This window comes from Coregonus lavaretus, assembly GCF_964263955.1.
Source record: "Coregonus lavaretus genome assembly, contig: HAP1_SCAFFOLD_2122, whole genome shotgun sequence".
NCBI lineage: Eukaryota > Metazoa > Chordata > Actinopteri > Salmoniformes > Salmonidae > Coregonus > Coregonus lavaretus.
This window is the reverse complement of record NW_028156890.1, coordinates 63,453-88,695: the sequence shown is the minus strand read 5'-3', so window position 1 is coordinate 88,695 and position 25,243 is coordinate 63,453. Positions and strand designations below refer to the sequence as shown.

The 25,243-nt window shown below is 44.8% G+C and overlaps 1 protein-coding gene across 1 annotated transcript; it reads left to right on the top strand.

The window, feature by feature from the left end:
• Window positions 1–3: 3 nt before the first annotated feature.
• Window positions 4–23,918, top strand: LOC311119601 (A disintegrin and metalloproteinase with thrombospondin motifs 14-like; the record flags this gene model as incomplete). Its single annotated transcript, XM_084194273.1, has 9 exons — window positions 4–139; window positions 2,851–2,931; window positions 7,009–7,175; window positions 10,099–10,264; window positions 10,699–10,831; window positions 11,560–11,767; window positions 12,573–12,702; window positions 18,694–18,804; window positions 22,230–23,918. Coding segments are annotated over 9 exons (1,824 nt in total), but the record flags the coding sequence as incomplete, so codon positions are not given.
• Window positions 23,919–25,243: the final 1,325 nt, after the last annotated feature.

The window sequence follows — 25,243 nt, the reverse complement described above, 5'->3', positions numbered from 1 at the left end:
CCTTCTCCCTCCCAGAATGTGGGCTGCGACAAAGAGGTTGGCTCGTACAAACAAGAAGACAAGTGTGGAGTCTGTGGGGGGGACAACTCCCACTGTCGCACTGTTAAACTGACACTCACGAAGATGCCAAAGAAAACAGGTAAACATTAGACCATCACCAGGGAGAAACCACAGTTCTGTTGAGAGCATTATGTTTTATTTCATTTGACTATCAATCAATACTTGATGAATAGTTATATAGAATATGATGAGAAATAAACATTATAGCTTGAAATCCCTAAGATCCTCTCCTACATTCTTAGAAAAAAAGGTGCTAAAAGGGTCCTTCGGCTGTCCCCATAGGAGAACCCTTTGAAGAACCATTTTTGGTTCCAGGTATAACCCTTTTGAGTTCCATGTAGAACTCTTTCCACACAGGGTTCTACATGGAACCCAAAAGGGTTCTACCTGGAACCAAAAAGTGTTCTCCTGTGGGGCCAGCTGAAGAACCCGTTTGGAACCCCTTTTTTCTAAGAGTGTAATGTGCATAGCACTATGTTATCAATTCCCAGTTGGTGACTGTTGACTCTTGATAAGAGTCACCGGCAGGGGAATTCACGACGCGACACACTACACTATTTTATTTTACCCTGTATTCACCCAGCTACAGCCCTTGACATGTACACAGATTAAACACATAACACTGCTATCACTGGTTCACACACAACATTATAATTAGACACGGCACGTTTCTCCTCTATTAGAGCCAGCAGGAGGCCTGGGGTTGTCTGGATCAAGCGTCTCAGAGTAGGACTTTGGTATTTTAGATAACAATGAATAAGGTTACATGGACGGGGGGACGGGGGGACGGGGGGGGACGGGGGGACGGGGGGGGGGGGCCTGATCCTAGATCAGTACTCCTACTCTGAGACGTATGATAGATATCGTCCCTGGTCTGTTGTTATTCTGTGCCTCATTGGATTAACTCCCTGACCAAACCGGTTGTCTTGTTGTGTTGTCCTATAGGCATGCTGAAGATGTTTGATATTGTCTTGTTGTGTTGTCCTATAGGCATGCTGAAGATGTTTCATATTGTCTTGTTGTGTTGTCCTATAGGCATGCTGAAGATGTTTCATATTGTCTTGTTGTGTTGTCCTATAGGCATGCTGAAGATGTTTCATATTGTCTTGTTGTGTTGTCCTATAGGCATGCTGAAGATGTTTCATATTGTCTTGTTGTGTTGTCCTATAGGCATGCTGAAGATGTTTCATATTGTCTTGTTGTGTTGTCCTATATGCATGCTGAAGATGTTTCATATTGTCTTGTTGTGTTGTCCTATAGGCATGCTGAAGATGTTTCATATTGTCTTGTTGTGTTGTCCTATAGGCATGCTGAAAATGTTTCATATTGTCTTGTTGTGTTGTCCTATAGGCATGCTGAAGATGTTTCATATTGTCTTGTTGTGTTGTCCTATAGGCATGCTGAAGATGTTTCATATTGTCTTGTTGTGTTGTCCTATAGGCATGCTGAAGATGTTTCATATTGTCTTGTTGTGTTGTCCTATAGGCATGCTGAAGATGTTTCATATTGTCTTGTTGTGTTGTCTTACAGGCATGCTGAAGATGTTTGATATTGTCTTGTGGTGTTGTCCTATAGGCATGCTGAAGATGTTTCATATTGTCTTGTTGTGTTGTCCTATAGGCATGCTGAAGATGTTTCATATTGTCTTGTTGTGTTGTCCTATAGGCATGCTGAAGATGTTTCATATTGTCTTGTTGTGTTGTCCTATAGGCATGCTGAAGATGTTTCATATTGTCTTGTTGTGTTGTCCTATAGGCATGCTGAAGATGTTTCATATTGTCTTGTTGTGTTGTCCTATAGGCATGCTGAAGATGTTTCATATTGTCTTGTTGTGTTGTCCTATAGGCATGCTGAAGATGTTTCATATTGTCTTGTTGTGTTGTCCTATAGGCATGCTGAAGATGTTTCATATTGTCTTGTTGTGTTGTCCTATAGGCATGCTGAAGATGTTTCATATTGTCTTGTTGTGTTGTCCTATAGGCATGCTGAATATGTTTCATATTGTCTTGTTGTGTTGTCTTACAGGCATGCTGAAGATGTTTCATATTGTCTTGTTGTGTTGTCTTACAGGCATGCTGAAGATGTTTCATATTGTCTTGTTGTGTTGTCCTATAGGCATGCTGAAGATGTTTCATATTGTCTTGTTGTGTTGTCCTATAGGCATGCTGAAGATGTTTCATATTGTCTTGTTGTGTTGTCCTATAGGCATGCTGAAGATGTTTCATATTGTCTTGTTGTGTTGTCCTATAGGCATGCTGAAGATGTTTCATATTGTCTTGTTGTGTTGTCCTATAGGCATGCTGAAGATGTTTCATATTGTCTTGTTGTGTTGTCCTATAGGCATGCTGAAGATGTTTCATATTGTCTTGTTGTGTTGTCCTATAGGCATGCTGAAGATGTTTCATATTGTCTTGTTGTGTTGTCCTATAGGCATGCTGAAAATGTTTCATATTGTCTTGTTGTGTTGTCCTATAGGCATGCTGAAGATGTTTCATATTGTCTTGTTGTGTTGTCCTATAGGCATGCTGAAGATGTTTCATATAGTCTTGTTGTGTTGTCCTATAGGCATGCTGAAGATGTTTCATATTGTCTTGTTGTGTTGTCCTATATGCATGCTGAAGATGTTTCATATTGTCTTGTTGTGTTGTCCTATAGGCATGCTGAAGATGTTTCATATTGTCTTGTTGTGTTGTCCTATAGGCATGCTGAAGATGTTTCATATTGTCTTGTTGTGTTGTCCTATAGGCATGCTGAAGATGTTTCATATTGTCTTGTTGTGTTGTCCTATAGGCATGCTGAAGATGTTTGATATTCCGATCGGTGCCCGGCACATCGTTATAGAGGAGAATGAGACTTCCCCCCACATAATTGGTAAGTGTGTCTCGTCACAGCGGGATAAATGGGGAGGCACCATATACACCAAAAGTATGTGGACACCCCTTCAAATGAGTGGATTCTGCTATTTCAGCCACACCTGTTGCTGACAGGTGTGTAAAATCGAGCACACAGCCATGCAATCTCCATAGACAAACATTGGCAGTAGACTGGCCTTACTGAAGAGCAAAGTGACTTTCAACGTGGCACCGTCATAGGATGCCACTTTTCCAACAAGTCAGTTCGCTCAACTGTAAGTGCTGTTATTGTGAAGTGGAAACGTCTAGGAGCAACAATGGCTCAGCCACACAAGCTCACAGAATGGGACCGCCGAGTGCTGAAGCGCATAGCGTGTAAAAATCGTCTGTCCTCGATTGCAACTCTCACTACCGAGTTCCAAACTCCCGCTGGAAGCAACGTCAGCATAACAACTGTTCGTCGGGAGCTTCATGAAATGGGTTTCCATGGCCGAGCAGCCGCACACAAGCCTAAAATCACCATGCGCGATGCCAAGCGTCGGCTGGAGTGGTGTAAAGCTCGCCGCAATTGGACTCTAAAGCAGTGGAAACATGTTCTCTGGAGTGATGAATCACGCTTCACCATCTGGCAGTCCGATGGACGAATCTGGGTTTGGTGGATGCCAGGATAACGCTACCTGCCCCAATGCATAGTGCCAACTGTAAAGTTTGGTGGAGGAGGAATAATGGTCTGGGGCTGTTTTTCATGGTTCAGGCTAGGCCACTTAGTTTCAGTGAAGGGAAATCGTAACACTACAGCATACAATGACATTCTAGACGATTCTGTGCTTCCAACTTTGTGGCAACAGTTTGGGGAAGGCCCTTTCCTGTTTCAGCATGACAATGCCCACGTGCACAAAGCGAGAGCCATATAGAAATGGTTTGTCGAGATCAGTGTGGAAGAACTTGACTGGCCTGTACAGAGCCCTGACCTCAACCCCTTCGAACACCTTTGGGATGAATTACAATGCCGACTGCGAGCCAGGCCTAATCACCCATCATCAGTGCCCGACCTCACTAATGCTCTTGTGGCTGAATGGAAGCAAGTCCCTGCAGCGATGTTCCAACATCTAGTGGAAAGCCTTCCCAGAAGAGTGGAGGCTGTTATAGCAGCAAAGGGGGGACCAACTCCATATTAATACCCATGATTTTGGAATGAGATGTTCGACTAGCTTTTGGCCAAGTAGTGTACATTTACGGTAGGGACATCCGCAGAGCATGACTGCAGAACACACACACACACACACACACACACACACACACACACACACACACACACACACACACACACACACACACACACACACACACATTTACAGTTTGAGCGTCAGCAGTGTGACTGCAGACCATTTGACTGTCACACCAATTAGTCTTTGTAGAGTTGTATCCTGTAAGTAACGCTGACCAGCCATGGACGAGACATGAGGTACTTTCTCTCCCCCTTTTTAAAATGCAGATCACATCTAGCAGGGCCCACAGGGTCTGGTGGCTGTGTGTGTGTGTGTGTGTGCACAGAGCTTATCTAACATAACGTAGAGACGGAGGATGAACAGGAGAGTAGACTGAGCACATGGGTGGGGCAGCAGATGAAGAGGCGGCAGTCACAGCCTGGTGCTGCACAGCGCTAGACATAATACCACATGGTACGTCTGATCACTGCCTCATTCATGTCAATGCAAACTAATGGTAATGGCCAGCCTATTTATGCAGATCCTCTGCCTCTTAATTGCAACTGGGAAATCAACCAGGATCCATATGAACAGTAGTCCAATCCATATGGCCTTAAACTTTAAACCTAACAAGTGTCTTTACCTTCAGTTTTCTGCTGGGAATACCAGGGTATGTATCACAGACTGTCTGAATAATGATGCTGGAAATGGTCTTGAATACATTTCCTCCTACGGTCCTTTGAATACACTTCAATGGTTCTTTTAATACATTTCCTGTAGCTCAGTTGGTAGAGCACGGCGCTTGCAACGCCAGGATTGTGAGTTCGATTCCCACGTGGGGCCAGAATGAAAAATGTATGCACTCACTAACTATAAGTCGCTCTGGATAAGAGCGTCTGCTAAATGACTAAAATGTAAATTTCAATGTTACATTAGTTTGCAAAAAATAGATGTAAGCAATTTGCTCGTGATAATCTCAGCTGTGAATCAGGTCCTAGGTGAGGTGAGTGTGACTGAGTGTACTGCTGAGACACACCTGTAAAACACATTATAGCTCCAACCTCAGATGTGCGTCAAGGTCCAGACATACGTACGTGTTACAGGCTTTGGTTTGGTTTTGGATTTTGAAGTTGGTTCTATTTAGGTGTGGACGCGCACTGATTGGAATCATCCTCGTTGGTCAGGGTGTATTGACCTGTCACCTCGTTGGTCAGGGTGTGTTGACCTGTCACCTCATTGGTCAGGGTGTGTTGACCTGTCACCTCATTGGTCAGGGTGTGTTGACCTGTCACCTCATTGGTCAGGGCGTGTTGACCCGTCACCTCGTTGGTCAGGGTGTGTTGGTTGACCTGTCACCTCGTTGGTCAGGGTGTGTTGGTTGACCTGTCACCTCGTTGGTCAGGGTGTGTTGGTTGACCTGTCACCTCGTTGGTCAGGCTGTGTTGGGTGACCTGTCACCTCGTTGGTCAGGGTGTGTTGGTTGACCTGTCACCTCGTTGGTCAGGGTGTGTTGACCTGTCACCTCATTGGTCAGGGTGTGTTGACCTGTCACCTCATTGGTCAGTCGTTAGTTTCACATGTGCTGGCACAGCTGTAGCTCAATTGGTAGAGCATGGCGCTTGTAACGCCAGGGTAGTGGGTTTGATCCCTGGGACCACCCATACGTAAAAATTTATGCACACATGACTGTAAGTCGCTTTGGATAAAAGTGTCTGCTAAATGGCATATTATTATTATTATTATTATTAAAGCTGCGGTGCCAATGCTCCAGCAACATGAGAGATGTTGGATGCTGCACCTCTTTGTAGCGCTGCTTCTTTAAGTTGATAAACAAAGCCTTTCTGTCCTGGGTTTGGTTTGGTTTGGTTTAGTTTGGTTGGGTTTGGTTTGGTTTGGTTTGGTTTGGTCTGGTCTGGTTTGGTTTGGTTTGGTCTGGTTTGGTCTGGTTTGGTTTGGTTTGCTCCACTTCTGTTTTACTCCATGTTATAGGTTGGTGTGGGTTTTTATTTTGGTTTGCCTTTTCTGGGGGCGTTTAGTGGCCACTCACGGTGGGTGTCTTTTAGGGCCCAGTTTCTTGTTGCTAGTCAACATTCAGTGGACACCCCCATGAGTGTCTTTGAGAACCCATTTTAAACCCCCACTTGTTTAGTTGTACTTGTCCGTGGCTCATTTGTTAGTACCCTTTTCTGTTGAGCGACAGTATTTTTTGTTGTTTCTTGATGGGAACCTAACGTGTGTGTGTGTGTGTGTGTGTGTGTGTGTGTGTGTGTGTGTGTGTGTGTGTGTGTGTGTGTGTGTGTGTGTGTGTGTGACTCCCCAGGTACACAATAGCTCTCTGTGTGTGAGCGGCTCAGCTGGAGTCAGTATCACCTTGGTTACCAGCCAAATCCTTCTCTCTCTCTCCCTCTCTAGGATATATTATCTAACAGGGAGATGGTGAGACGAGGCTTTAGCATTAAAGCAACAATCTGCCATTTTGAATTTCAATGACGTATTCCATACACATATGTCTTTATTTGAAATGACCACTGAACTTAGTAACTATCGCAGAGTGGACCTTTTATACAGGCCTGACACAATGTCAAATAATGGCTGCAAACTTCTATCATTGCTCTGCTCTCTCAGTAAGAATTTGAATCTCATTACTGTTATAGAAAAGTTAGATTTGACTTGAATTGAATGCAATGGCAGGTAGCCTAGTTGTGCTTCCAATGAAAGACGATTGTCATGGAATTCTAGTTGAATACACACACAGACACACACATAAACAGGGTTGGAACAGTGGGTCACCCCCTTCTGTATACCCTGTTTCTGCTGTGCTGGTTCTCTCAGACTATCCAACGGATGAAAACACATTGTGAATCAGACGGTTTCCCTGTGTTCCACAGCTGTTAAGAATCAAGTCACTGGCAGCTTCATATTGAATGCAAAAGGCGAAGGTGCCAAGTCCAAAACCTTCATCGAGAGCGGTTTGGAGTGGGAGTACGTCTTTGGAAGCGGCGAGAAAGAAACCCTGAAAACAATCGGCCCCCTTCATGAGGGCATTGTTGTCCTGGTAAGAAGAAGAAACCTATGAATCCAGTAAGACACACACACACACACACACACACACACACACACACATACAGGCTGAATTTTGGAATATTGACAAGTGGCAGTTGGGATGCAAGTGTGCATTGCCTCAATTCTAATTTTACCCAAAACAGGCAGACCCAAATGATCACTATTGAACACAGCAGCATGTGGTCAGTAGATAAAGGGCTCAGTGCCCAAAGGGTTCACTTTGAGATTCAGCCACACTCCAGTCAGTCCTCTAGAAAGACAGTGGAGCACCCTCACTGTGATATGAATCACCTTTGATTGTCCACTAGTGCTGAGTGATTAGTGCTTTTCTAGGTCGGTTTGGTTTCGGTTCGATTATGAAAAACATTATAATGGTTTTCGGTTTTCGATAACAATTAAATGCATTATGAAATAATGACAAACATTAATGACAAACAGCTTTTTAACGGAAATTTACAAAAGCCAAAAATAGTGAAAATGTAATTGCCAAAGCATTAAAAATATTCCATTGTCTATGTCAGGTCCACATTGGGTAGACATCAATAGAAAAATAGTAAATGACTATGAAATAATAAAATATTCAGTTGTCTATGTTACTTAGTTTTATTTGATGACTTTATTATTTTTCATTCCTTAAAGTTATCATCTCATCTCTGCTCAGGCTGTAGCAGCCAGACAGCCAGACAACATTATGTCTGTGCTCCCCATACTGCACTGTCTTTAGTCATCCTATTTAGCTAGACTAGCCTGCCTAAGTACTGTCGTGGTCAAACGTTTTGAGAATTACATAAATATTAATTTTCACAAAGTCTGCTGCCTCAGTTTTTATGATGGCAATTTGCTCCATATACTCCAGAATGTTATGAAGAGTGATCAGATGAATTGCAATTAATTGCAAAGTCCCTCTTTGCCATGAAAATGAACTTAATCCCCCAAAAAACATTTCCACTGCATTTCAGCCCTGCCACAAAAGGACCAGCTGACATCATGTCAGTGATTCTCTCGTTAACACAGGTGAGAGTGTTGACGAGGACAAGGCTGGAGATCACTCTGTCATGCTGATTGAGTTAGAATAACAGACTGGAAGCTTTAAAAGGAGGGTGGTGCTTGAAATCATTGTTCTTCCTCTGTTAACCATGGTTACCTGCAAGGAAACACATGCCGTCATCATTGCTTTGCACAAAAAAGGGCTTCACAGGCAAGGATATTGCTGCTAGTAAGATTGCACCTAAATCAACCATTTATCGGATCATCAAGAACTTCAAGGAGAGAGGTTCAATTGTTGTGAAGAAGGCTTCAGGGCGCCCAAGAAAGTCCAGCAAGCGCCAGGACCGTCTCCTAAAGTTGATTCAGCTGCGGGATCGGGGCACCACCAGTGCAGAGCTTGCTCAGGAAACAGGAAGTTTGGGGCATCCGGAAAACACCTTGTCCGGAGAAGACAAGGTGAGCGCTACCATCAGTCCTGTGTCATGCCAACAGTAAAGCATCCTGAGACCATTCATGTGTGGGGTTGCTTCTCAGCCAAGGGAGTGGGATCACTCACAATTTTGCCTAAGAACACAGCCATGAATAAAGAATGGTACCAACACATCCTCCGAGAGCAACTTCTCCCAACCATCCAAGAACAGTTTGGTGACGACCAATGCCTTTTCCAGCATGATGGAGCACTTTGCCATAAGGCAAAAGTGATAACTAAGTGGCTCGGGGGAACAAAACATCGACATTTTGGGTCCATGGCCAAGAAACTCCCCAGACCTTAATCCCATTGAGAACTTGTGGTCAATCCTCAAGAGGCGGGTGGACAAACAAAAACCCACAAACTCCAAGCATTGATTATGCAAGAATGGGCTGCCATCAGTCAGGATGTGGCCCAGAAGTTAATGCCAGGGCGGATTGCAGAGGTCTTGAAAAAGAAGGGTCAACACTGCAAATATTGACTCTTTGCATAAACTTAATGTAATTGTCAATGCTTGTAATTATACTTCAGTATACCATAGTAACATCTGACAAAAATATCTAAAAACACTGAAGCAGCAAACTTTGTGAAGACCAATACTTGTGTCATTCTCATAACTTTTGACCACGACTGTATGCTGCAGGGCTGTATGCTGCAGGGCTGTATGCTGCAGAGCTGTATGCTGCAGAGCTGTCTAATAAAATAATTGTACTACTTCTTCAAAGTAGATAAGGCATACCTTCACGGACTGTCTCCGTCCCTCTCTCTCATCTTTGTGTTGTGTACATTCCTCTCTCATGCGGTCTGTGTGTATCTAACCTATAGCAGGCGTAAAAGCGTATCCATCTCTGCCGCAATGGCTTATGGTCATTGTAGTTAATTACCACGTTTCTGCGCTGAACTAGGTTGAATATTTGCTTAATGAAAACTACAACTCCCTTCAGCCCATCTTCCCACATAGTCCTCGAGTTGATTTCTCTCGTGAATGATTTGATTTCTCTCTAGAGAAAAATGGAATTCAATTAATTGAACCGACGTTGGTCAATTAGTTGTTTAATAATGGAAATGTTGGTTAATTGCTCAGCACTATTGTCCACAGTGTGTGTGTGGTTTTACTGTCCAGGTGGGGACCGAAAGTCCTTACAAAGATGGTAAAACAAGGAACATTCAGACAAGTGGGGACATTTCTCTGATCCCCTCAAGGACAAAGGCTATTTTAGTCTTTGGGGTTAGGTTTAGGGTTAGCGTTACAATTAGGGTTAAGTTTAGGGTTAGGATTTGGGGTTACGGTTAAGGTTAGGCTTAGGTTAAGGGTTAGGTTTAGGGGTTTGGGAAAATAGGATTTTGAATGAGAATCAATTGTTTATCTCTCTCGCTCTCTTTCTTGCTCTCTTTCTGTCTCTTTCTCTCGCTCTCTTTCTCTCTCTCTCTTTCTCTCTTTCTCCCCGTCCTCTTCTAGGTCATTCCCCAGGAGGAGGACACTAAGATCAGTCTGACATATAAGTACATCATCCATGAGGACCTGCTGCCGGTCATCACCAATAACAACGTTCTCCTGGCCGAGCTGGATACCTACGAATGGGCCCTGAAGAGCTGGTCGCAGTGCTCCAAACCCTGTGGGGGAGGTGTGTGTTGTGGAGCGGTTCTTTAGACCAGATGGATTCTCTCTCTAGGTTCTTTTTTTAGAACGATCTCACCTGCTACAGAAAGGTCCCTGCTGGTTCACCTGTCAATCATAGTTGTTTCCTTTTGTGCCTGGCCTGCCAAGTACCCCTGCTGTTTCCCAACCTGGCAACCTGCTGTGAGTTGGTGCAGAGCAGAGCCTAGATGTCCTCAGGGCATGTTGCTCAGGGGTCACTGACACGTTCAGTTATTCAGATGGTTTTTCCTACCCTGTTGCTCTGTCTTATTGTGTGTGTGTGTGTGTGTGTGTGTGCTCTCTCCAGTATTAGTTCATATAGCCACCAGCATTTTCTTTCTGCCAAATGATTTACAGTATAATTGAGAAACGGTTATGTTTTATCAGACTTTCCAACAGATTGTCCTTACTGTCTGGCAGGTATACAGTACACCAAATACGGCTGCAGGAGGAAGAGCGACAGTCGACTGGTGCACCGGAACTTCTGCGAAACCAGCAAGAAGCCCAAACCCATCCGGAAACGGTGCAACGTGAACGAGTGCAGCCAGCCAACGTGAGCTCCTCTCCCCATCACTCTCTCCTCTATCCTTTCTCTCCATGTCCGAACCCATGTGGATAGCAAAGCAACCATTTCATCATCATCATCAGCATCATCATCATCATCATCATCACTCTAAGAGACACTCCCTCTCAAAGAGGGACTGAAGCTAATGCACTCTGTCTGTCTGACTAACCTAGTTATTCCCAGTAGTGGACAGATTGAATACTGAGATAATAACCTTCTATTCCCAGTAGTGAACAGATTGAATAATGAAATAATTCCCCCCCTCCCTCTCCCCCTCTCCCCCTCCCTCCCCCCCTCCCTCTCCCCCCCCCTCTCTCTCCCCCCCCCCTCTCTCTCCCCCCCTCCCTCCCTCCCTCCCTCCCCCCTCCCTCCCTCCCTCCCTCCCCCCTTCCCTCCCTCTCTCCCCCTCCCTCCCTCCCTCCCCCCCCCCCTCCCCCCCTCCCCCCCTCCCTCTCTCCCCCCCCCCCTCTCTCCCCCCCTCCCTCCCTCCCTCCCTCCCTCTCTCCCTCCCTCCCTCCCCCCTTCCCTCCCTCTCTCCCCCTCCCTCCCTCCCTCCCTCTCCCCCTCCCTCCCCCCCTCCCTCCCCCCCTCCCTCTCTCCCTCCCCCCCCCTCTCTCTCCCCCCCTCCCTCCCTCCCTCCCTCCCTCCCTCCCTCCCCCTTCCCTCCCTCTCTCCCCCTCCCTCCCCCCTCCCTCCCTCTCTCCCTCCTCTCCCAGGTGGTTAGTAGAGGAGTGGAGCCCGTGCAGTAAGACGTGTGGGAAGCTTGGCTACCAGTCCAGGGTTGTTCAGTGTATGCAGGCCCTCCACAACGGCACCAACCGGACGGTCCACACTAAGTACTGTACAGAGGACAGGCCTGAGACGAGGAAGGTCTGTAACCCCTCTGCCTGCCCTGCGCAGTGGAGGACAGGGGCCTGGTCACAGGTGGGTCCCAGCATGGAGCTTCGCCACAGAGCATACTCTAGACAAGGGCCTGGTCACAGGGGGGTCCCAGCATGGAGCTCCGCCACAGAGCATACTCTAGACAAGGGCCTGGTCACAGGGGGGTCCCAGCATGGAGATCCGCCACAGAGCATACTCTAGACAAGGGCCTGGTCACAGGGGGGTCCCAGCATGGAGCTCCGCCACAGAGCATACTCTAGACAAGGGCCTGGTCACAGGTGGGTCCCATCAAGGGCCTGGTCACAGGGGGGTCCCAGCATGGAGCTCCGCCACAGAGCCTACAGTACAGACAGTGTCCTGGTTATGGAGCTCAGCCACAGAGCATACTCTAGACGGGCCTGTTCTCATGGAGCTCTGTCACACAGCTTACAGTACTACTTATCAGGGTTGGGGTCATCTCCATTTCAATTCAATCAATGCTGGAATTGGAATTTCTGTTAACTAAAATAGAATTTAAGTTTTCTTTGTGAATTGACTGAATTGAATTGGAATGAACCTCAGCCCTGGTATGGAACATCCTCCAGTCACCACACACTGAAGGACGTGAAGAGGATGGTTAGCGTATCCGGACCCCTCTAGCAGTCGTATTTTCGAATTTAAACACTTTTTCCTGTGTTGTTTACCAGGTTTCCTGGAAAGGGAAGTTGCTCGATCGATTTGTTTTAGAAATTGTGCTAGCTAACTGTTCCAGGGATTTCAGAGTTGTTTCTAAGAACTGTGAAGAGCCAGCCGCTTTGAGACTCGTCTGACCTGTTTCCTCTCTGTGTCTCTCCGTGTGGCCCCACAGTGTTCAGTAAGGTGTGGAGAGGGGATTCAACAGAGACAGGTTGTGTGTCGAGCCACAGACAACACCATCGGCCAGTGTGAGGGAGACAAGCCTGAAACTGTCCTCATCTGTAAACTGAGCCCGTGTCCAGGTACAGTACACACACACACACACACACACACACACACACACACACACACACATGCGCGCACACACACACACACACACACAGATAGAAGCCAATGGTGTGTAAGAACTGTTCCCTCCTGCTGTCCCTATAAGTGTCTCAGGACACCTTTGTAGCACGTTGTGTGTGTGTGTGTGTGTGTGTGTGTGTGTGTGTGTGTCTATAAATGCTTCTGAACAGTTGGGAAAGTCAATAGAATTCGAACCTCTTCTCCATAATACCTGGGGGGGAAATTGGGGGAATTGAGCTTTGCACCCGGTTATGTTTTCTGAGGAGTGACTTCCAGGAGGTGAAACACATTTAGGGACGCCTTTATGAAGTCTTAGAAAGCTATGATTACCTGCCATGTTGGAACACTGCTGTGTTGGGGACACGTGGACACATGGACACATGGACATCAGTAACCAACAATACACATCCTACACACACAGCTCACCATGGGGGAACCACTAGCCAACACTACACAAACCTCACCATGGGGGAACCAGTAGCCAACACTATACACCTCACCATGGGGGAACCACTAGCCAACACTACACAAACCTCACCATGGGGGAACCACTAGCCAACACTACACAAACCTCACCATGGGGGAACCAGTAGCCAACACTATACACCTCACCATGGGGGAACCAGTAGCCAACACTATACACCTCACCATGGGGGAACCAGTAGCCAACACTATACACCTCACCATGGGGGAACCAGTAGCCAACACTACACAAACCTCACCATGGGGGAACCAGTAGCCAACACTACACAAACCTCACCATGGGGGAACCAGTAGCCAACACTATACACCTCACCATGGGGGAACCAGTAGCCAACAATATACACCTCACCATGGGGGAACCAGTAGCCAACACTATACACCTCACCATGGGGGAACCAGTAGCCAACACTATACACCTCACCATGGGGGAACCAGTAGCCAACACTATACACCTCACCATGGGGGAACCAGTAGCCAACACTATACACCTCACCATGGGGGAACCAGTAGCCAACACTATACACCTCACCATGGGGGAACCAGTAGCCAACACTATACACCTCACCATGGGGGAACCACTAGCCAACACTACATACACCTCACCATGGGGGAACCAGTACCCAACAATATACACCTCACCATGGGGGAACCAGTAGCCAACACTATACACCTCACCATGGGGGAACCAGTAGCCAACACTATACACCTCACCATGGGGGAACCAGTAGCCAACACTATACACCTCACCATGGGGGAACCAGTAGCCAACACTATACACCTCACCATGGGGGAACCAGTAGCCAACACTATACACCTCACCATGGGGGAACCACTAGCCAACACTATACACCTCACCATGGGGGAACCACTAGCCAACACTACATACACCTCACCATGGGGGAACCAGTAGCCAACACTATACACCTCACCATGGGGGAACCAGTAGCCAACAATATACACCTCACCATGGGGGAACCAGTAGCCAACACTACACAAACCTCACCATGGGGGAACCAGTAGCCAACACTATACACCTCACCATGGGGGAACCAGTAGCCAACACTATACACCTCACCATGGGGGAACCAGTAGCCAACACTATACACCTCACCATGGGGGAACCAGTAGCCAACAATATACACCTCACCATGGGGGAACCACTAGCCAACACTATACACCTCACCATGGGGGAACCACTAGCCAACACTATACACCTCACCATGGGGGAACCAGTAGCCAACACTATACACCTCACCATGGGGGAACCAGTAGCCAACACTATACACCTCACCATGGGGGAACCAGTAGCCAACACTATACACCTCACCATGGGGGAACCAGTAGCCAACACTATACACCTCACCATGGGGGAACCAGTAGCCAACACTATACACCTCACCATGGGGGAACCACTAGCCAACACTATACACCTCACCATGGGGGAACCACTAGCCAACACTACACAAACCTCACCATGGGGGAACCAGTAGCCAACACTACACAAACCTCACCATGGGGGAACCAGTAGCCAACACTATACACCTCACCATGGGGGAACCAGTAGCCAACACTATACACCTCACCATGGGGGAACCAGTAGCCAACACTATACACCTCACCATGGGGGAACCAGTAGCCAACACTATACACCTCACTATGGGGGAACCAGTAGCCAACACTATACACCTCACCATGGGGGAACCAGTAGCCAACACTATACACCTCACCATGGGGGAACCAGTAGCCAACAATATACACCTCACCATGGGGGAACCAGTAGCCAACACTACACAAACCTCACCATGGGGGAACCAGTAGCCAACACTATACACCTCACCATGGGGGAACCAGTAGCCAACACTACATACACCTCACCATGGGGGAACCAGTAGCCAACACTATACACCTCACCATGGGGGAACCAGTAGCCAACACTATACACCTCACCATGGGGGAACCAGTAGCCAACACTATACACCTCACCATGGGGGAACCAGTAGCCAACACTATACACCTCACCATGGGGGAACCAGTAGCCAACACTATACACCTCACCATGGGGGAACCAGTAGCCAACACTATACACCTCACCATGGGGGAACCAGTAGCCAACACTATACACCTCACCATGGGGGAACCAGTAGCCAACACTATACACCTCACCATGGGGGAACCAGTAGCCAACACTATACACCTCACCATGGGGGAACCACTAGCCAGCACTATACACCTCACCATGGGGGAACCAGTAGCCAACACTATACACCTCACCATGGGGGAACCAGTAGCCAACACTATACACCTCACCATGGGGGAACCAGTAGCCTAAATGTCCTATTTTCACACAAAACATGGTCTCACACAAAACAACAAATTGTTGGTGTGGCCTCATAATGCTTTCTCTCAAAGGGCCAAGGAGGACCAGGGTGGGGAGATCTGTGTCTCTGTCTGTGTGTGTGTGTGTGTGTGTGTGTGTGTGTGTGTGTGTGTCTGTGTGTGTCTCTGTCGGTGTGTGTGTGTGTGTCTGTGTCTCTGTCTGTCTGTGTGTGTGTGTCTCTGTGTGTGTGTTCTGTAGTATTCCAAAGGCGCTCTACAGAGGAGGATGAAAGGGGAGTTGTCCAAACATGAATGGGAGACATTCAGGAGAGGAGAGCAACAGGGGTTCTTAAGAGCTATGATTACCTGGGGAGTTAGGAACAGATGGCGCCTTGTGTTGTTGCTTTGTGTGAGACCATGTTTATGTCACATTAGGACACAGGCTACTGGTTCCCTTGTTGTATTTTTGGTTACTGAGTCCTGTTGGAAGCGTAGCTGGGTCATGCAGCAAGACAATGATCCAAAACACACCATCAAGTCTACATGAAAATGGCAACAAAAAAAACTACATTTACATTTTTTTTTACATTTTAGTCATTTAGCAGACGCTCTTAACCAGAGCGACTTACAGGAGCAATTAGGGTTAAGTGCCTTGCTCAAGGGCACATTAACGTCATTTAGCAGACGCTCTTAGCCAGAGCGACTCACAAATTGGTGCGTTCACCCTATAGCCAGTGGGATAACCACTTTACAAACTACACATTTGATGTTTTGGAATAGCCTAGTCAAAGTCCAGACCTAATCCCAATTGAGATGTTGTGGCAGGACTTGAAACAAGCAGTTCATGCTTGAAAACCCATAAACTTCGCTGAGTTAAAGCAGTTCTGCATGCAAAAGTGGGCCAGAATTCCTCCACAGCGATGTGAGAGACTGATCAACAAGTACAGTAAGCATTTGGTTGCAGTCATTGCAGCTAATGGTGACACAACCAGTTATTGAGGGGGCAATTACTTTTTCACACAGGGGAATGGGTGTTGCAAAATAAGTATAAATTTTTTTGTTATTTGTAAATTCAGGTTCCCTTTATCTAATATGAGGTTTTGGTTGAAGATCTGATAACGTTCAGTATCAAAAATATACAAACACAGAGAAAATCAAAAAGGGGGGAAATATTTTTTCACGGCCCTGTGTATATATATATACAAACAAAGACTAAATATACCAAATATTTAACAAAATAAAGGATTTTAGAAATTCTTCCGTGACCCCATTTTCATATCAGCCGACCCCTAGTTCGGGAGCCGCTGCCATAGAAAATCCCTTGTTGGTGCTATATGTAACCTTTCTTTGAAGGTACTATAACGAACCATGCTCAAGGTTCTAAATAGAACATTTATGGTGCTAATGTTCTATGAAGAACCATTAATAAAATGTTATATATAGCATCAATAAAGGGTTCCACTATGGTTACAACCCTTTTCTTATGGTTCTTTATAGAACCTTTATGGAGAATGGTTCTATAAAGAACCTTTGTCAATCTGAAAGGTTCTTCGTAGATCCTTTTGAAGAACCATACAGGGTTGTTTATTCTGGTCAGCCATATTATATTGTTAAAACTCCATAGGTGTTATTATTGTGTTCATTGACAAGTTGAATCAAGTGAGCTACCTCTGGAACATCTGGGCGTCCCTGAGGAGAGAAGTGAGACCCGATGACTGATTTTAGTCATCTGTTCTCAATTGACACAAAGCCATACATGACTCTTTCACAAGACACTATCACTGGCCATTGTCATATATAATATATAATGGCATAACACAACAGATTAGATATCCTGACATGACACTCTCACTCACGGTTGCACAAAAAGAGCTGCGAACAAACCACGCCTCAAAATATTTTAATGAGCCGCCTCCCCTACATTTTAATGATCACTAAAAGAGGAAAGAACCATTTTCTGAACTGCAAAGAACCATTAAAGAGATGGAAGGGCTATGTGAGTCATTATGGTTCCACATAGAACCAGTAGTGGAAAAAGTTGTCATACTTGAGTAAAAGTAAAGATACCTTAATAGAAAATGACTCAAGTAAAAGTGAAAGACACCCAGTAAAATACTACTTGAGTAAAAGTCTAAAAGTATTTGTTTTTAAATATACATAAGTATCAAAAGTAAATGTAATTGCTAAAATATACTTAAGTATCAAAGTAAAAGTAAAAGTATAAATCATTTCAAATACCTTATATTCAGCAAAGCAGACGGCACCATTTTCTTGTTTTTAACATTTACGGATAGCCAGGAGCACACTCCAACATTTACAAACAATGCATGTTTGTTTAGTGAGTCCGCCAGATCAGAGGCAGTAGGGATGACCACGTGTTCTCTTGATAAGTGCGGGAATTTGACCATTTTCCTGTCCTGCTAAGCTTTCAAAATCTAACGAGTACTTTTGGGTGTCAGGGAAAATGTATGGAGTAAAAAGTACATTATTTTATTTAGGAATGTAGTGAAGTAAAAGTACTTTACCATTTATATTTTTGACTAAAGTACAAATACCCCAAAAAACTACCCAAAAGTATGTTTACACCACTGTTGGTAATATACAGGTAACTGCCAAAATAAAGGAAACACTCGAGTAAATGAGGGATACAAAGTATATTGAAAGCAGGTGCTTCCACATACGGTAGGTGTGATTCCTGAGTTAATTAAACAATTAACATCCCATCATGCTTAGGGTCATGTATAAAAATGCTGTGCACGCCATTATTTTGGCTACCATGGCCAATCACAATGATTGGTGATTGACAGGTCTGAAGGCCATTCAAGGTTGAGAAGGCCAGCCTATTTTACAGCCGCCCCTGGATTTCCTGTGGAAATCCACACAACTACTTAAGTAGTACTTTAAAGTTTTTTTTACTTAAGTACATTACATCACTGCATAGAACCACCACCCTTCCCAAAGTAACTTTCCCAAAATGTCCAGGATGTCCAGAAATCCCAGTTGGTACATTACTAGAACAAGGAAGGAAAAAGCAGGAAATCTGGAATCCTCCAACCTGGATTTCTAGAAAACCAATGAAAACCTTGAAAGTCCCACCATGTAATAATCTGTAAAGTTTGCCCTCTCTCACCTTCTGGTAAAAACAGGACAGTCATCGCTGCCCCCTTTCAATATAGAAGCGATGGAGAATTCAACGACAAAGACGGAGGGTGTACATCAGATTGTTCCTGAGAATCCTGTCCACAAAATCTCCTCCAGTAAGTGAGCATGGGATGCTTCTATTGTATTTTATTGGATACTAGTCTATTTTTATTCTTAGCGGCTTACCATTTTAAACATCTGATTGTTCCTTGACTAGCACCATTTATTGTTGCTGTCGATAATTCTAATGTTATAACTTCTAATAGTAACTGTATCCACTGGTTAAATGGGAGAGAGAGTGAGGTGGTCGCCATCTTAGAGTCAACCATTCTTTTGCAGTAGTGCTGCCTGCCAGCAGTAATCTTCTCTGATTGAGCGATTCAAGGGGCTATCATCGTTGCGTAACATAATAGATGGAAAGCATTGAATATTTAAATTCACGTACTTCGAATATATATATATTTTTCTTTGCCCAAAAGCATTTAACTGCAGGGCACTCCCACATCATATGAATGAATGTGTCTACCTGATTTAGGGGACACAGTGAACAGTTGGGAGTTGGGGCCAATTTCATCGTAAAACGTTTCTTTGGTGTTAAATACAGTCTGTGAATAAACTTAACATGTATAAATTGGTGGTTCGGATTACGGGATGCCAAGGTCATATTTTTCCATATTCTGTTCCAGTTAAAGGGTGGTTCAGATTCAGTTAGATCTGTGGACCATACTTTTTTTAATGGCTAGCTCAGAATATGAGCTTTCCAAAAGTTGTTTCTATATTATAGAGATCAGTCCTTTCAGGAGCCCAGATCATTTATTTATAAATCCCATCGTTGGATGTTTCGGCAGTTGAGTTTCCCAAGGGACTCCATAGGCCAGCATAGTTGTAAATATATTTACAAAACATGTTGCCTTGGAATGTTCTCAAACCATTAATGTCCATGGTATCGGTAAGGGTACGGATTCCACATTTGGACCATTGGGGGTCAAAAGGTCGCCCTCCAGATTTGCAAGGCATTATTATGAAATATTGGAGTATGGACATGCCATTTTGATTCCCAGTTACATTGTTTTTCAAATAGAAATTGTGTGAGCAATAATAGGACTAAAACATAGTTGACATTGTTTAAAGGGATATATCAGTGAAGACCACCTCTTCCAGGGCAATAGGAGACAGGGTGGAGAAGAATCATGTCTAAACCAATTTTGAATGGGGTGAAATGCTAGTGCCTGGAAATACCACTTAAGCTCTGGTACAGGTAGTCCTCCTACATATTTCCCTCTTTGTAAATGTGTTAATTTTATCCGGGATCGTTCACCTTGCCGTGTACATTTTTAAACCGTACTATGACTTTCTGCCCAATAGCCAGAGCCATGGGAAGCATTGAACTACAGAAATTCAGCCGCAAATGGGATATTATTCCATCTACTGAGGTCGGATTTAATTTATTTGAGCATTCTGTTAAAGTTTCTGGCAATGGTTTTATCTAAAGAAGGAACTACACTGTGTATACAAACCATTAGGAACACCTGCTCTTTCCATGACATAGACTGACCAGGTAAATCCAGGTGAAAGCTATGACCCCTTATTGATGTCACTTGTTAAATCCACTTCAATCAGTGTAGATGAAGGGGAGGAGACAGGTTAATGAAGGATTTTTAATCCTTGAGACAATTGAGACATGGATTGTGTATGTGTGCCATTCAGAGGGTGAATGGGCAAGACAAAAGATTTGAGTGCCATTAAACAGGGTATGGTAGTAGGTGCTGGGCACACTGGTTTGAGTGTGTCAAGAACTGCAACGCTGCTGGGTTTTTCACACTCAACAGTTTCCCGTGTGTATCATGAATGGTCCACCACCCAAAGGACATCCAGCTAACTTGACATAACTGTGGGAAGCATTGGAGTCAAGACGGGCCAGCATCCCTGTGGAACGCTTTTGACACCTTGTAGATTCCATACCCCGACGAATTGAGGCTGTTCTGAGGGCAAAGGGGGGTGCAACTCAGTATTAGGAAGGTGTTCTATGCCCTTTTGAGTTCATAGAGAGATTTGGGCTTGCAGCGAGGTGGCTTCCTCTGTTTGGGTTCTGATAGTAATTCCCCTGTTTCAGTTTTAATAGTTGCTGTATCAGCTAATTGATCATTACTGCGTAGCTTGTTGGCCAGTAAACAACGGGACCATGGAAGTAATGGTTGCCTTACTCGATGGGATCGCAAATTCTGCTCTCTGTCTTGTCAATAAATTAACTTCTGTCTTATATCATAATATGCCATTTAGCAGACGCTTTTATCCAAAGCGACTTATAGTCATGTGTGCATACGCAGGTTTTTTTAACGTAGCGGTGGTCCCCGGAATCGAACCCACTACCCTGGCATTGCAAGCCCCATGCTCTACCAACTGAGCTAAAAAGGACCTTGATTTTGGAAAGAGTAATAGCTAACTGGTGTGAAAACAGTGTTTGTTGAGAACACTCTAACACAGTTAACATTTCAAATTATGATACCTTCTTTAATTGTGATTTATTCAACACAGATGCAAATGCAGTTATTTTATTTTTTTATCCTTTGCTGGCATCCCATAGAATCCGGGGGTCATCGACTGAATTTTTATTGATCATTATGAATTATTTTAGTTTAATTTCAAATTGATCACAGAATATAGGTTTATGTAGTAATGAAACGTTGAAACACCATCTTGTGGCTCTTTTAGGAGATGCAGAAATTTGAAGTAGGCAGTAGTAAGTGTGGTGGTCAGACAAGCTCATATGTCGAATTTCTATTTTCTTGATGAAAGAAATGAGATGTGTAGATAATGGTATGAAATCATTAGTGAAACAAAAAACAGGACCCACAGGGAAACCCAGCCATTGGTCGTTCCCCATCCAGGTCATGGAGTCACTTCTCTGTCACATTGGCCACTGTCTCCAAACTTTCCACTTCAGTTGAGTAGGTATCCACAGCAGTGCAAGAGATTCATTTATCGGTTTTAATTGCAAGTCAAAGGGAGAGGTAATGTCCTCACGAACAATCTCTCGGATAGTATTGGCCAACTATTTCAGTTGTCGGGTGTTTTAATAAACATCTTTATTTTGCATTCAAGCCTCAGTTTTGGATTTATTCATTATTTCGACAGCGTGTGACACTATTCAGTAGTAAGGACATTAAAAGAGCGCAGATGGCCTCTTATCATTCATGGGTGTTGAGAGCCGCCATGTTCCCACCGGTGAATTATGAACGGACAGAATATGCCAGCTACTGGAGAGAAGTAGACCTGCTATTGTTCCTTGTAATACAGAGAATAGCCCTCACCTTAACGTGATGTTATATGTAATACACATTTATTTGAAAATAAGACAGTTAATTCATAGTTATTTTGCAAAAGAAAAGCCACGAGAAAGCCACAAGTTTTCAGTGAATGCCAACGGAACGGGATACGGTTGAAGAGGTTGCTAGGTGTTGGGTTAAGGTCACTACAGCGTGAGGAGAGAGCGGTAATGTCTACGTGTCTGTTCTGACTGTGTTATGCTCTCACCCCACAGATGAGCCATGTCTTGGGGACAAGTCTATATTCTGCCAGATGGAGGTCCTAGCCCGCTACTGTTCCATCCCTGGCTACAACAAACTGTGCTGTGAATCCTGCAACAAGAAGGAAGGCTTCACCACCCTCTTCTCTCCATCCCCAGACCTCCACAAGACTGGAGAATCCTCAGACTCTGAGACTGGCTCAGACCAGGAGACCTCCACCCAGCCGAACCCCACCGCCTCCACCACCCTACCATCAGACACCCCGCTCCCCCCCACCACTACCCAGAGCCCACCCCGAACCACTAAGACCCCTAGACGGCCTCGCTCCACTGCCCAGGGCCTGACCACCTCACCGTCGGCGGGTGCGGTCCCTCCCAAGGGTCCTTCCTTGGGGGTCGGGGATGGAGACTCGGTCCCTGTGCTCCCTTCTCTACCTCCAGGTCCCAGCCCGCCTCTCCGGCCCCGGCTCTGGCCCAACGCTGCTCCAGACTCCAATGGAGACCCTGCTTTATCGCCATCTAAAGAGCACAGCAGTCCAAACAACCGCTCTTTAGGCCAAGCCGCCGGCCCCGGCCCTGAAGCCGGGCCTGCTGGAGCTGTGGCTGGCGTGGCTGCTGCCAGGTCAAGAAGGGAGGATGTAGGATCAGAGAGGGACTCAGCTCACAGAACCAGAACAACCAGAACCATGTCCCATGTGGTGACATGATCCCTGACTTATCCTGTGACTTGCTGCTCAGTAATATGGTCCACCATGACTTCCGTCAGCTCAACGTTATTACAACGTTGTTACAGCATTACAGTGTTACAGCGTTACAATGTTACAATGTGACAATGTTACAATGTGACAACTTTATTACAACGTTACAACATTATTACAACCATCTGAGGGATTATCCTGGACTGGACTCTCAACCGATTGCTGCAAGAATAAATTAACATGCCAGTGGACTTAGACCAGTAATGGTTACCTCATCGAACCAGCAGAGCGATCTCTATGCATTTGCACTGCATCACTCAGCCCTCTCTGCTTCAGTTAAGAAATGGAAGAAAAACAAGAAAATAAAAAGGTGCTGAAACTAAAATGACTACAAGACATGTTAAACAATGTGACGACTGCATTGGCTGCCATTACTTCCTAATCTGTGTACATGTTAAACAATGTGACGACTGCATTGGCTGCCATTACTTCCTGATCTGTGTAGAGTTGTGCAAACATATTTTGAAAGTGCATCAGAACTACTTATTGAACTTAATATTGTGAAGATATTATGTGGCACGGACAAAAACCTTTACTTTGGGGGCTGTCACAAGTTGTAGTGATGATGTCGCAAAGTCTTGGTGATTTCACAAATCTTGTTGAGGATGTCACAGGTATTGGAGATAATGTTGCAAAGTCTTGGTGATAATGTCGCAAAGTCTTGGTGATGATGTCACAATGTATTGGTGATGATGTCGCAAAGTCTTGGTGATGATGTCACAATGTATTGGTGATGATGTCGCAAAGTCTTGGTGACGATGCCACAATGTATTGGTGATGATGTCGCAAAGTCTTGGTGATGATGTTGCAAAGTCTTGGTGATGATGTCACTTCCTCCAGGGAGCTTTGTAACCTCTCCCCATTGGTGCTCTTATTGTTGATGTGCTTCTCAAACAACCATTTACAAGAGATTGACCTCCAGAGGTCATCAAAAGGTCAACAGGTCAAGTCTGTTTGCAAAGCCAACCCCACTGTAGCATGCACATTGCCTTTGTGGAAAAACTCACATATGCTTTAAAAGATAAAAAGAAAAAACATTATTGATATTTTTTTGATATATTTTTCAAGTAATTTTGTATATAGTGTAAATTTCAGCAGCATATTATTATCTAAGAAACTAACAGCCAGCCAACGGAATGTAAAGTATGATGACGTCATTGAGAAGTTGAGAGAGAATGCTGTAAGTCTGCAGAGCGGTTGGTCTGATGTCACGCTGTTTCAAGTTGTGCATTACCTCATTCCTGTCTTGCAGTTCATAACATCCTTATGTGTATTGTATAGTTCTTGTATATACATGAATGAAAAGCTTTAAATGTTAATATTTATTAAATGTTTAAATGGTAGGGAGAAATAATGTTTGAAAGAAGAATGTAAAAGTTCTTTTTTTTGCATCGTCCTGGTCCGAGTCGAGAGCTAATTAGCTGGTGGGAAAGCTCAGTCAGATTAGGACAATACCCTGTGGTTCAAAATCTTTTTTCCTTTGTTCAACCTTTTTTTTTATACTAACAGCAGGATTCAGTTCATACCCAGACAACATCTTAAAGGGACAATCTGCAGTAGCTACATCCATTTTTTTAGACTTCTAAATATTGATGATGTATACCCATTGATTCTTGAAGAATATAACTTACAGTTGCCTCATTAGCTTAGTTCAACTTTCGTACCCCATCAGAACTCAAAATACACTGAGTGTACAAAACATTAGGAACACCTTCCTAACATTGAGTTGCATCCTCTTTTGCCCTCAGAACAGCCTCAATTCGTCGTGGGCGTGGACCCTACAAGGTGTCAAAAGCGTTCCACAGGGATGCTGGCCCATGTTGACTCCAATGCTTCCCACAGTTGTGTCAAGATGGCTGGATGTCCTTTGGGTGGTGGACCATTCTTGATACACACGGGAAACTGTTAAATGTGAAAAGCCCAGCAGCGTTGCAGTTCTTGACACACTCAAACCAGTGCGCCTGACACCTACAACCATACCCCGTTCAAAGGCACTTACATATTTTGTCTTACCCATTCACCCTCTGAATGGCACACATACACAATCCATGTCTCAGTTGTCTCAAGGCTTAAAAATCCTTCTTTAACCTGTCTCCTCCCCTTCATCAACACTGATTTGAAGTGGATTTAACAGGTGACATCAATAAGGGATCATAGCTTTCATCTGGATTCACATGGTCAGTCTGTCATGGAAAGAGCGGGTGTTCCTAATGTTTTGTACACTCAGTGTATAAGCTTGTCTTAACTATTTAGTTTGTAAACAATGTCCAT